Below are 14,816 nucleotides of genomic sequence, written 5' to 3'. Positions count from 1 at the left end.
AGTAGCAGCGGTGTAAAAGAGGGGGAGAGGGGGCAATGCAAATAGTCTGCATAGCCATTTGATTAGATGTTCAGGAGTCTTATGGCTTGGGGGTAGAAGCTGTTCAGAAGCCTCTTGGACCTAGACTTGCCATGCGGTAGCCGCTTGCCGGTAGCTGAGAGAACAGTCTATGACTAGAGTGGCTGGAATCTGACAATTTTTAGGGCCTTCCTCTGACACCGCCAGGTATAGAGGTTTTGGATGGCAGGAGGTACTTGGCCCCAGTGATGTACAACACTCTGTAGTATCTCTTTGCATACTCTTAATTCTTGCCTAATATCTTGGCATGCATAATTATTTTTATTTTTTTTAACCAATTCTGATATTTTGAATAATGTGATAGGCATTCTGCACTGAGTCACACAGTATAATGGTTGTTAAAAACAGAATCTTGATAATATTACCATTATATCCACACACGTCACTCCAGTTTAACAATTCTAAATCACTTTGGCAGAGTAGGTATCAAGTCACTTGCCAATAAGGTTGCATAACACATTTGAAATGGGTGATATTTTTACCGAACACTACTGAAGTTGACATAGCCCCTAGATGCTGTCAATTGCGCAACTTTTTTAAGAATTGCATATTTTTTAACAAACATGATATTCCGCTTAAAATAACATGATGTTGATTAATGATATAATAAAAATAAAAATATGTGATTATTTATTAGCCTAGTGGTTAGAAGTATTTAGGCATATCATGTGAATAAGGCCTCATGTGAAATCATTGTCTAAAGCGCAAGAGATACTGTTGCATGTACGTCTAGATTATTTATGGGTTGATCATATAGAAATATCAAAATATTATGTTAACAACTCCAAAGCAATGTCCTGTCTGTGGTGGAGGAAGCACTGACTCACTGCCTTTTTCTATTATCAAGACACCTGCAGGTAACAACTCCTAACTGGTTAGGACTGCTCATGAGGTGTCCTAAATATCTGCCGACTAGGTGTGACTCTTATGACTAATGAGGCTTCATGTATAGCTTTTATTTTCATCCATAAGAGTAAGAGTAAAATGTCTCTATTCTCATAACTTACGACCAATACTCTACTCTGAGACGCTTTGTGGATACGGCCCCAAATCTAGGATTGGAAGATCTTATAGATGCCCCCTGCAGTAGCCACTGACACAGTGTGTTGTAGTGGGATAGCATAGTAGGCTAGAGTGAGTACTATGGCATCATAAGTCAATAATTGTTTTAATATCTAAATATGTTTAAGTTCATTCTGAAAGTTCTGTGGCAGTGATTTCAGTTTATAATGTTGATGTCTGCGTTACACCATTTAAATGAATGGGGATAGAACAAGCTATATAGTTAAAAAAAATATGAATGGAAGAAAAAAGCTGTTTTGAAGCAATCTAAGTTGAGTCAGTCTGCACATTTCCATGTTGAGTTGGTGCTTGTATCTTAAATGGATCGTGAGCACTGGCTAATCTGAATGCGCCTTTGAAGTCTATGGAGCTTTTATGCACATTTTAAATGGTTATTGTTCAAAAAGTAACAGAAAGTATCAACAATCTTTTGACCAGCAATCTATATAATTTGAGTCCGTCTGTACATCAGCCTGTACATGTCAATGTTGATTTAATGTTTGTAGCATTAACATTTCAAGAGCAATGACGAATCCAAATACTTCACACTGAATCCTATGGAGCTTTTATGCGAATTTAAAACGGTTATAGCTCAAAAAGTATAAATGGTATCAAAAAGTAAGCTATTCCAGACTGGTCTGCCCATTTTGAAGTTTGTATGGCATTTCTAGCTTAAAGCTGGAATCCATAATATTGAAACTGCCACTTACGTTTGCGATATTACAACAAAGAACTTACTTCAAACATCGGTCTTTTCAAACAGCACTTACACTAAAAGGGCATTATCATATTTTTCACAATTTCACAGAATTATTCCAATCCTCACAGTGGGGAAATATATATATATATATAGTTTGTTAACAAGAAATATATATATATATATATATATATATATATATATATATATATATATACAGTTGAAGTCGGAAGTTTACATACACTTAGGTTGGAGTCATTAAAACTCGTTTTTCAACCACTCCACAAATTTCTTGTTAACAAACTATAGTTTGGGCAAGTCGGTCAGGACATCTACTTTGTGCATGACACAAGTAATTTTTCCAACAATTGTTTACAGACAGATTATTTCACTTATTCACTGTATCACAATTCCAGTGGGTCAGAAGTTTACATACACTAAGTTGACTGTGCCTTTAAACAGCTTGGAAAATACCAGAAAATGATGTCATGGCTTTAGAAGCTTCTGATAGGCTAATTGACATAATTTGTTAATTGGAGGTGTACTTGTGGATGTATTTCAATGCCTACCTTCAAACTCAGTGCCTCTTTGCTTGACATCATGGGAAAATTCAAATAAATCATCCCCCAACAAATTGTAAACCTCCACAAGTCTGGTTCATCTTTGGGAGCAATTTCCAAACACCTGAAGGTACCACGTTCATCTGTACAAACAATAGTACGCAAGTATAAACACCATGGGACCACGCAGCCGTCATACACCAGCTCTGCAGGAGGAATGGGCAATAATTCACCCAACTTATTGTGGGAAGCTTGTGGAAGGCTACCTGATACGTTTGACCCAAGTTAAACAATTTAAAAGCAATGTTACCAAATACTAATTGAGTGTATGTTAACTTCTGACCCACGGGGAACGTGATGAAAGAAATAAAAGCTGAAATCAACCTTTCTCTCTACTATTATTCTGACATTTCACATTCTTTAAATAAAGTGGTGATCCTAACTGACCTAAGACAGGGAATTTGTACTAGGATTAAATGTCAGGAATTGTGAAAAACTGAGTTTAAATGTATTTTGGCTAAGGTGTATGTAAACTTCTGACTTCAACTGTACATATACAACACAGGGAAGTCTAGTTTTTCACTGCACTGGACCTTTAAGGATTTTATCAAGAGTGGAAAGGGAAATATTCTTGAACTGTAGGTTACACATTTGACATTTGAAACTATATAAATTGGGATTATGTTGTATTTTTTTATCAAAGCATGTTGTAATTTAAAGTTTCACAAATTCTCTATATTTATTTTTTATTTTTAGCGTGTTTGTGGTAGTGAAGGGTAACTTTTCCATTGTTTATTAATAGAACAACAGGATAAAACTTAATAGTAAACCTTTACATTTCTTACAAGTCTGAAGTAATTAGTTCAGTAGGCCTATAGTGGCATAGTGTACTTTGTTGAAGAAACAATGTCTGAATAGGAATGTGGTAGGGAGAGTAATTTCTTATTCTTTGGAAGTCGTTATCTTAAAGCTGGAATCCTTAATGGTGAAATAGCCACATTCGTTTGCGATATTACAACAACAAAGATGTTACTGCAAACTATGAACACAGTTTTTTCCCTCTGACATCTTCACATGCGCGCTAGAAGAGCACAATATGTACTGCAATGTTTTTAACATGCTGCACAACGCTCCTCAGCTCAGGAACAAAAACAATAACAATGGTGGTGAGGCGGTCAGTCTCTACTGTGGATTCCATCTTTGAATGGTTGTAGACATGTTATGACCATCATTTTGACCATTGAAGTCTATGGCAATTGAAATGCATTGGGATTTTTGAAAATGTGGAAGAATATGTTTTTTTCAAGCAACGGTATCAGTGCCAGTCTGCACGTTCAGCAAGCACACCTAATAATATGTGATTTCTTTGATACTGAGACCTCACTTCTTCCCCACAGGACAGGCTATGGTTCTGGAGTGACGGCTCTAAATTTGATCATCAGAACTGGGCGAAAGACAAGCGCAATAACTATAAGGGTGCCAGAGAGCCATGTGTTCAGATGAACTTTGGAGGTACAGTAAGCCCACTATCATTCACTGATCCATTCATCAAATTAAATGTTATTCATAGTAAGTATAACAAAGAAATCTGACACACACACACAATTTTATTTGAATTTTTGTGTGTATATCTGAATTGATTTGAGAAGTAGTTTCTATTCCATGTTTCCTCTTAAGGTAAACATGCCTGGAATGATGAATTATGTGGAAGGAGATATCCCTCTGTGTGCTCCATAAGAACTTTTTCAATCCATCAAACTATCAACTGATACCAAAAATTCTACTCTGTAGTGTCAGCATCCTAACTGAACATGTTCATGGTAAAATCAAATACTTTTTGAAGATTATTTGTTTCTGTAAAATGAAAGTTTTAGTTACTTGTTGTACATAAATGTTGATTAATGATTTTGTGGTTTGTTGTCAATAAAATTGGTTTGTTTGTGCATTATTTTCTCTCATGAGTTTTTATTAAACATGATTGATAGTGCCATAATTGTCAAATCCTTTGAAAGGTTTCTTAAAGATACATTCTAGCATCTGTTCAGTGGTCATTTCAGTTATTTGATAATTAATCTTGAAGAATAATGAATATAATTATCAGGTTTGAAGGTAAGACCTAGATGCCGACTGCGTCAAAGTAACAATGTTTATTACAGCAACAGGAGCAGGCAAACGACAGGTCAAGGCATTTAGGGGTCGATAATCCAGAGTAGTGGGGCAAAGGTACAGGACGGCAGGCAGGCTCAGGGCAGGCAGAGGTTGGTAATCCAGAGGTGGGGCAAAGGTACAAGACGGCAGGCAGGCTCAGGAAGAGTGGTCATGCAGGTGGGCTCAGAGACAGGACAGGCAAGGGTTAAAACCAGGAGGGCGAGAAAGAGAGACTGGGGAAACGCAGGAGCTGAGACAAACCGCTGGTTGACTTGACGAACAAGACGAACTGGCAACAGACAAACAGAGAACACAGGTATAAATACACAGGGGATAATGGGGAAGATGGGCGACACCTGGAGGGGGTGGAGACAATCAAAAAGACAGGTGACACAGATCAGGGTGTGACAATTAATAAATTATTCTCTTGTATGACCCAAAAGCTTTTATTACTCCACAAACAACATGAACGTAAACAAACAATCTATATATCAGGAATCAAGATAAGACCCAGATGCAGACCGTGTCGAAGTAACAATGTTTATTACAGCAACAGGGGCAAAGGAACAGGACGGCAGGCAGGCAGGCTCAAGGTCAGGTCAGGCAGAGGTCGGTAATCCAGAGGTGGGGCAAAGGTACAGGACAGCAGGCTAGCTCAGGGTCAGGCAGAGTGGTCAGGCAGGAGGGTACAGGGTCAGGACAGGCAAGGGTCAAAAACCAGGAAGATAAGAAAAGAGAGACTGGGGAAATGTAGGACCTGACAAAAACTTTGGTTGGCTTGACAAACAAGACGAACTGGCAACAGAAACAGAGAACAAAGGTATAAATACCCAGGAGATAATGGGGAAGATGGGTGTCAACTGGAGGGGGGTGGAGACAATCACAAAGACAGGTGAAACAGATCAGGGTGTGACAATATAGCTTTAAAATAAGTCAAACATTATCATGTGGATGTCATACTGTCAGAGCACTGTCTATGAATTTGAGAGGTGTTACGTTTCCCTACACCAGTGGTTCCCAAACTTTCTATAGTCCCGTACCCCTTAAAACTTTCAAACTCCAGCTGCATACAGGGTCAGCGCACTCTCAAATGTTGTTTTTTGCCATCATGGTAAGCTTGCCACACACACACACACACTATACAATACATTTATTAAACATTAAAATGAGTGTGAGTTTTTCACAACCTGGCTCGTGGGAAGTAACAAAGAGCTCTTATAGGACCAGAGCACAAATAATATAATAATCAATAATTTTGCTCTTTATTTAGCCATCGTACATATTACAACTTTATTTGTTCATTGAAAATGGTGAATAACTCACCACAGGTTAATGAGAAGGGTGTGCTTGAAAGGATACAGGGGCCCATTATCAGCAACCATCACTCCTGTGTTCCAATGGCATGTTGAGTTAGCTAATCCAAGTTTATCATTTTAAAAGGCTAATTGATCATTAGAAAACCCTTTTGCAATTATGTTAGCACAGCTAAAAACTTTTGTTCTGATTAAAGAAGCAATAAAACTGGCCTTTAGACTAGTTGAGTATGTGGAGCATCAGCATTTGTGGGTTCGATTTCAGGCTCAAAATGGCTAGAAACAAAGAACTTTCTTCTGAAACTCGTCTGTTCTGAGAAATGAAGGCTATTCCTTGCGAGAAATTGCCAAGAAACGGAATATCTCGTACAACGCTGTGTACAACTCTCTTCACAGAACAGCGCAAACTGGCTCTAACCAGAATAAAAAGAGGAGTGGGAGACCCCGGTGCACAACTGAGCAAGATGACAAGTACATCAGAGTGGCTAGCTTGAGAAACAGACGCCTCACAAGTCCTCATCTGGCAGCTTCATTAAATAATACCCGCAAAACACCAGTCTCAACGTCAACAGTGAAGAGGCAAGTCCGGGATAAAAAATGTTTCAATGTTTTTTATTTCACCTTTATTTAACCAGGTAGGCTAGTTGAGAACAAGTTCTCATTTGCAACTGTGACCTGGCCAAGATAAAGCATAGCAATTTGACACATACAACAACACAGAGCTACACATGGAATAAACAAACATACAGTCAATAATACAGTAGAAAAAGTCTATATACAACATGTTTAAATGAGGTAGGATAAGGCATTAAATAGGCCATGGTGGCGAAGTAATTACAATATAGCAATTAAACACTGCAATGGTAGAATGTGCAGAAGATGAATGTGCAAGTAACAAGGCAGCCGTTTTTTTAGAATCCCAGAATGTAGCTTTGTGTTTCCAAACTCTCACTGGGTATAGAAATGTGTGAGTACAAGATGTGCTCGATAGAGCCAAACGTATTAGACTTGTATGGGATGGCGTGATACTCACAGTGTGACTCGCTCCGTGAACAGCTAGCTAGTATAATATCCTACCATACAACAGCTGAAGAATCTAACACTGTAAAAGTGAGAAGAAAATCGATAATGTAATAGTTGCTGGTTGAAAAAGCTACACAGGACTTTCTAATCAGCAGGTTTCGCATGGGTGGAGTTTGGTTTGCCTGGTGACATCACCATGTGGTAAAAGTTAATAGACCAATAACAAAGAGTTTGAAACCTCTGCCAATAACAACACATTTTCAGCTTACATATCCCTCCCATTAGGCCCCTCCGCTCTGGTGGATTGATTCACATGTTGAGTCCCTCCAGGATTTGTTGAGATATTTGCTGGCAAAAATGCTTTGTTTTTCTGGGGCAATTCTGACATTTTCCCTGGCAATATGATTTTGTCCAATTTGTCTCGAAAATGCGCTGACGACGGTCAAGGGGAAAAGTTTGTAGAAGTATGGCTTCATTAAACCATATAATACGCTATTATGTGCGGTGATTGGTTGAAATTTCTAGCACTCCTTTTGTACTGCGGTGATGGGTCAGTCATTCCATAATTGCGATGACTTGACTGTCTCCCCAATGTAGCCTGCATGTGCCTGAAGTCAAAACGCCCCCGAGACCGCTTGAAGGAAGCAGACATTTGAGCAGTATCTGAAAAAGCGTGACACAGAGTTTCAGATTGTCTTATAGCCCTCAAGTGTGTGGCATGAGGTTGCGAAAACATTTCCCCCTTTATTTTTTGGAAATGTCAACGTCCTGCTTTGAATTCATTGAATCCATTCTCAGAGAACACGGATACGTATAACACGTAGCTTCATGTCTAATTCGTAATTGGATCATATCCGATCTAAATAATATTTACTATTGTAACGGACATCCACCAGACACCCGACAGCATTCCTTTTCACGGTGCATTAGCCTACGCTCGGACACCGGGGTTTATCTTGGACCAGCACACTCTAGAGATGTCTTTTTTTGGGATTACTCGTGGCGAGAGGCGCTCCCATCGAGCGCGACCTGGCTGGTGAATTGTTCAATTTCTTTCGCTACGGGGAACTGAAACTCAATGACTTCGTCTCGTAAACTGGGTCGGCGGAGGAATGTCACTACCTGGCCAAGAATGTCTTCAACTTTCTGGGCTGCGGTGCTACTGACCAGTCTGCTCATCATTTACTGCGGTAAGGAATGGACAGTTTCAGTAGGTTATAACTGCGCACTTGCTGGTGTTGCTGCTTTAAGTGTGTTTTACGGGATTTATGTCGATAATGGTTTTTGATTGGCTGATTACTGCCTTGGATAGAATGTATGCAGATTGTGTATGTGAACAATTTAATTGGTAGAGATGAAGATTGAATGTCTTCAACACTGCAACATCAGCTCAATGGAAAAATGTTGCAGACAATTAGCTTTACAACAGCAGCATTTTCTCTACGCTAATAGACTATGTTATAGTTTACACTTTCTCACGTTTTTTTTTCTTGTTAGCATATGATGAGGGTCCCTGGGTCGCCGGTTTGCCTGGGCGGGCGTCCCTGGTCAAGAAAAGTTTGAAAACTCCTGGCCTTTCGTCGTTTGCAGTCCGCAGCGCTAGTGCTGAAAGGTGCCCCGCGGGAAAATTCTCCCCACGTCCTAACCTGATTTACCTTGTCAGCACCAGCTCACGATTCCTCCTGTTCAGCTGAGCGTGCAGTGTTTAGGAACAGCAGTCACTCTCAAAACGATTAACTTTGTTGTAAAAGTAATAAACCATATAGTGCGCCATGATGGAGTATACCCACGCAAAACGTGCTGTAGTCCTATACAAATTGATAGCCTGTACGCAGTGGTTTTGAAATGTCACAGTTTTTTACTGTGCAAACATTCTGACTATGGCAAGCAAACTGAAGAATAGTGTTCGTTGGTATGTCCTAAAACAGAAATATACTTCCAAAATGTGGGTCTCATCCAACCTCTCTCCCTGGCCTTTCAAATCAATTCAAGGTCAGGGCTCTGTGCAGGCCAGTCAGGTTCTTCCACACCGATCTCGACAAACCATTTGTGTATGGACCTCGCTTTATGCACAGGGGCATTGTCATGCTGAAACAGGAAAGGGCCGTCCCGAAACTGTAGTGGGCTCCCGAGTTGCGCAGCGGTCTAAGGCACTGCATCTCAGTGCTAGAGGCGTCACTACAGACCCTGGTTCGATTCCAGGCTGTATCACAACCGGCCGTGATTGGAAGTCCCATAGGACGGAGCACAATTGGCCCAGCGTCATCCGGGTCAGGGCTTGGCCGGGGTAGGCCGTCATTGTAAATAAGAATTTGTTCTTAACTGACTTGCCTAGTTAAATAAGTAGAATAAAAATAGTCTAGAATGTAATTGTATGCTGTAGCATTAATATTTCCCTTCACTAGAACTAAGGGGTCTAGCCAGAACAATGAAGAACAGCACCTGACCATTATTCCTCCTTCACTAAACTTTATAGTTGGCACTATGCATTCGGGCAGGCAGTGTTTTCCTGCCATCCTCAAAGTCCAGATTTGTCCATTGGACTGCCAGAGGGTGAAGCGTGATTCATCACTCCAGAGAACGCGTTTCCACTGCTCCGCTTGGCATTGCACATGGTGATCTTAGACTTGTGTGTGGCTGCTCGGCCATGGAAACCCATTTCATGAAGCTCCCGATGGACAGTTCTTGTTGCTTCCAGAGGTAGTTTGGAACTCGGTAGTGAGTTGCAAAGGAGGACAGACAATTTTTACACACATCAGCACTCGGCAGTCCCGATCTGTGAGTCTTTTGTTTAGACATGTATCTAGCTAGCTAAACAATGAACCATAATTCTAACCCATACAGTACAAACGGATTGTTATAGCTAGCCACCATGCATGAAATGCTGTGGTATGAATCTGCAGGTAGCTAAAGCTAACCAACTAGTTTCAATGTTAGCTAGCTCGCTAACAATACGCTTTAACTTGCAATGAAAACAACCTTCTGACAAAATTAGAAATGCATAATATCTGAAAATGTAGCTAGACTCTTACTGTATACATGGATGAACGCTTCATGGCAGACTGGGACCACTTTAGCTAAGTAAAACATCCTGTGTCGCTTCCGTTTTGTTTGTAGCTACAGCTTGTTTGGCCCATTGTGTCAAGTCGCTCCGGTTCACACTGACAGAAAGTGCAGAAAGTAGTCCATCACAACTTTTTTCCACTGATCTTTGTCGATAGCGCCTGCTAGATTCAGGGCAGCAATGTTGTTGAGAGCAGTAGCAACAATTTTGCAGTTCTCCATGGCTAACATATCTTTCAAAAAAGCTGCTGTAGCAAGGATTATCTACACATGCTGAACAGCTCATGTTATAGACAGAATCGTGCTACATGGCAGACCAATCTGAACTCATCGCTTGGCATGTCCAGCCCATCCGTTATCTCAGTCATGGCTAGCAGGAAGGATCCTGACTTTTTCCATGGCTAAACCAACTAGGCTCGTAATTTAGCTATTTTATTTGTATTTACGGATGGCATACAAGTATGGTATTAAGGCACATGAAAGTTCACATGTTCCCGAAGGCATTTCTGCCACAAAACCTTTTTGTTTTTGCCTCTCCTGTGAAGTAGTGTTGTGCGACATACGCCTAGCTTCCTGAAATGGGTCACATATGGTCAAACATTTGGCAGGAGGTTAGAAAGTACAGCTTAGTTTCCACCACCACAACTCTCTCTCTCTCTCTCTCTCGCTTTCTCTCTTTCTCTTCTCTCTCTGAATTCTGTTAGTTGCGCACCTTCTCTTGTCCTTGTGTTTTTTTCCAGTGGGAAGCGGAGATCTTGATGCAGCACTTCACAGCAAAAAAGGAGAACACAAGTAAATATGACAGAATGGTGGTACCAGGCAGTCATTTTAGGGACTGTAACTGGATTTATTTTTGTAATACATAATGCAGTATTTTTTTCATTAGGCACCAATGCCGCAACACCACAGTGTAGTATCAATGTGTTGTCCATGCACAAGGAATAGGAAATCAATGGCATTGTTTGATTGGCATTGGTTTGTATTCAGTATGGCCCTTAGATCTTGATTGGTATTTTGGGGCTATGGCTTTGATTAGGAAGGGATCCAGTGGATTTGACCCTCCCATTTTAACACACAATCAATAATGTCTTGGTCAAATCACGAGGGCTTCTCTACCTATTCAGGCCAATGGCCTTAGGCTGATATACACAAACCTTGATGTATGTAAAATGTAAGGCATCTTTAACAAGACTCTGAGAAAATTATGTTTGTGGGTTATGTCAGTTATGCAAGAATATTGAAGAGTTTATTTCCAAAACACTATATCCACCAATCTTTCACATTTGTGTTTTTTCATCAGAAATGATTGCTTATGGGTAGGGTTTGTTCCTGTAAGTCACTCTGGATAAGAGCGTCTGCTGAATTACTGAAATGTAAATGTTTCAAAATTCCGGGAATTTTGAAACCCTGCTTACCTTCATGTGTGTAAAATACTTTATGACTGTTGTCAGATTTTTTTTTATAAGAGAAAATGTTTTTTTTGCTAAGTGCTATATATCCATTGTTTAGCTTGAATGGAATGTTCGTATCCTGTATATTGACTGTGATATGTGCTTGTCTCACCTAGCTATCTTAAGTTTTTAATAGACAACAGTCGATCTGGATAAGAGCATCTTGTAAATGACTAAAATGTCAAATGTAAATGTTTTACATACAGATCTCATATTACTGTATAGATTATTTTTTTAAATATTGATGTCATAAATGTAGAATTTGGACAGTTCTTTATTAAAATTGTATGTATTAAGTACAGAAATGAGGTAGTCATTAAAACAATGATGTTAAACGATATTACTTTTTTAATTTTCTCTCAAAGTAAGAAAAGGTATTCAAGAATTGACAACATTATTAGTAAAAAAAATTCCACTCAAAAATTTACTGGATTCAAAAATTCATGATATAGTGTTATCGGATCATTCTCTGTCGTCATACTTAATCATAGTGAATGTTCCCGAGTGGCTGAGTTAGAGTTTTGACTTAAATCTGCTTGAAAATCTATGGCAAGACCTGAAAATGGTTGTCTAGCAATGATCAACAACTAATTTGGCAGAGCTGTATTAGGGCTGGGCGATATGGCCAAAATATCATATCGTAGTATTACATTTGTTTTGATGGTTTGACAGTATTTTATGTTTTGAAATAATACAAATTCTAAATTTGCTTTATGAGTAGGGCATGACCCTAGGGGGTAACACATACTATATATAGCACAGAAAAAAGAAAAAAAATGTATGAAATTGTATGAAATGTATGCATTCACTACTGTAAGTCGCTCTGGATAAGAGCGTCTGCTAAATGACTAAAATGTAAAATGTAATATATATATATAAATAAAAGGATATGGACACTGCTATTTCAGCCACACCCGTTGATGACCGAGGTATAAAATCGAGCACATAGCCTTGCAATCTCCATAGACAAACATTGGCAGTAGAATGGTCTTACTGAACAGCTCAGTGACTTTCAACGTGGCACCGTCATTGGATGCCACTTTTCCAAAACGTCAGTTAATCAAATCTGCCCTGCTAGAGCTGCCCCCGGTCAACTATAAGTGCTGTTATTGTGACGTAGAAACGTATAGGAGCAACAACGGCTCAGCCACGAAGTGGTAGGCCACACAATCTCACAGAATGGGACCACCAAGTGCTGAAGTGCGTAGCGTGTAAAAATCGTTTGTCCTCGTTTACAACACTCACTACCGAGTTCCAAACTGCCTCTGGAAGCAACGTCAGCACAATACCTGTTCGTCGGGAGCTTCATGAAATGGGTTTCCATGGCCGAGCAGCTGCACACAAGCCTAAGATCACCATGTGCAATGCTAAGCGTCGGCTGGAGTGTTGTAAAGCTCACCGCCATTGGACTCTGGAGCAGTGGAAACGTGTTCTATAGAGTGATGAATCACGCTTCACCATCTGACAGTTTGACAGACGAATCTGGGGTTGGCGGATGCCAGGAGAACGCTACCTACCCAAATGCATAGTGCCAACTGTAAAGTTTGGTGGAGGAGGAATAATTGTCTGGGACTGTTTTTCATGGTTCAACTCCTGAGTGGCATAGCGGTCTAAGGCACTGCATCTCTGTGCAAGAGGTGCCACTGCAGTCCCTGGTTTGAATCCAGGCTGCATCACATCCGGCTGTGATTGGGAGTCCCACATGGCGGCGCACAATTGGCCCGGCATCATCTGGGTTTGGCCGGGGTTTGTTCTTAATTGACTTGCCTAGTTAAATAAAAAATACATTTTAAAAAGTAGCAAAGTAAACTGTTAAAATGGACGTTACACACGGCATATCACATTTAACAAACCAAACGTTCAAATACTGTTATAGAAGATAAAGTAAATGCCCAAACCGGTCAGTGCATAAATACCGGTATATCATAAAATACCGTATACCGCCCAGACCTAACATGTATTGACTCAGGGGGTTGAATACATATGTAATCAAGATATATGAGGGGGGGTGTCACGGCTGTCTGAAGAATGGGACCACAGCGCAGCGTGTGTATTGTTCCACATTTTATTAGAACTATGAAACTATGCAAGACATACTAATGAACAAAACAACAAACCATGACGAAGAGGTGCAACATACACTTACTCAAAATAATCTCCCACAAAACCTAGTGGGAAAAACAACAACAACTTAAATATGATCCCCAATTAGAGACAACGATGACCAGCTGCCTCTAATTGGAGATCATCCCCCTCCCAAAAAACATAGAAATACAAAAACTAGAACCCCACATAGAAATACATAAACTAGACAAAACCCCCAACATAGAAAAAATAAACTAGAACCAACATAGACATGAATAAACTAGACAAAACCCTCTGTCACGCCCTGACCTACTCTACCATAGAAAAATAAAAGCTTTCTATGGTCAGGACGTGACAGGGGGTTTTCTCATAAATTCTAACATCTGTAAAAAAAAAAAAAACATGTTTCACTTTGACATTACAAATCCCACTTTGTAACACAACAAAATGTGGAAAGAGTAAAGTGGTTTGATTACTTTCTGGAGGCACTGTATAGCGATTTGGAATGAAACTCTTCATATCAAGAATATCAATGGAAGCTACCCACATTGCCAGACTACCGCCAGCCTGATAACACTGTACCTTATACCCTGTGGTATATGCTGTCAGTGCAGTAAATGAGGAGAGTGAAAGGGCTGTTAGGTTCCACTTGGATTTCTTTAATGCTAGGATGCCCAGGCATTGCTTGTTTTGGTGGGTCAAAATGGATAGGTGTATGTGGATCATTTTCACAGCTGCCTGAAAGCAAAAGCACCTGTGCTCTGTTTGGGATGATTTTAGCCACTACTCCCTAAATGGCACTGAAAATACATCTCATCCATGAGACCTGTCATTATGGAGCAAGATCACACACACACACACTCCACATCTTTCCCTTACAATGCATTTCCTTGTTACTCAACTTTTTGCTCTGAAAAGCATTGGGAGGACTGGCAGCTTGTTAGTGAGAAGGGTTGCATTGATTTCAGTGACTCATGCAGTAGATGTGTCCTGATATCAGTTTACTACGTTCCTGGCTTTCAGAACCTCAGTCAGTTTGGAGTTGTGTGTGTGCGTGTACTCTGGTATGTCTGCACAGATCCCTTCTGTCTCTCTCTCTCTCTCTCTCTCTCTCTCTTTCTCGCTATCTACACACACACACACACACACACACACACACACACACACACACACACACACACACACACAGAGGAGCAGAGTAAGACAGCGAGTGGGAGAGAATGTGATTAGAAAGTAGATGAGAGTCTAATCTAATTACAAAGTCATTTGCATGAATGGTGTCAGGCTAAGGTCGCAGCTGTCCTTATTAGGTCTTGAGTGTGATGTGACAATGGCC

General features: G+C 40.1%; 1 protein-coding gene and 1 long non-coding RNA gene across 4 annotated transcripts in view; both read left to right on the top strand.

The window, feature by feature from the left end:
- The first annotated feature begins 3,775 nt into the window (after positions 1-3,775).
- Positions 3,776-4,345, top strand: LOC115191556 (uncharacterized). The gene is made up of 2 exons (XR_003877736.1): positions 3,776-3,909; positions 4,075-4,345. It is a non-coding gene; the product is annotated as an uncharacterized LOC115191556 (long non-coding RNA).
- A 3,053-nt stretch (positions 4,346-7,398) lies between these two features.
- The window catches only part of LOC115192752 (chemokine-like protein TAFA-5), a 193,065-nt gene continuing 185,647 nt past the window's right edge, over positions 7,399-14,816 (top strand). For all 3 annotated transcript variants that reach the window (XR_003877989.1, XM_029751569.1, XM_029751571.1), the window contains exon 1: positions 7,399-8,071. Coding sequence is in view for 2 of the 3 variants with exons in the window: in XM_029751569.1 (XP_029607429.1) it covers positions 7,960-8,071 (112 nt within the window). In the remaining variant the exon portion in view is untranslated. The remainder of the gene's footprint in view (positions 8,072-14,816) is intronic.

Source organism: Salmo trutta, chromosome 4, assembly GCF_901001165.1.
Source record: "Salmo trutta chromosome 4, fSalTru1.1, whole genome shotgun sequence".
NCBI classification, from domain to species: Eukaryota; Metazoa; Chordata; class Actinopteri; order Salmoniformes; family Salmonidae; genus Salmo; species Salmo trutta.
This window is presented reverse-complemented; position numbering and strand designations above follow the sequence as displayed.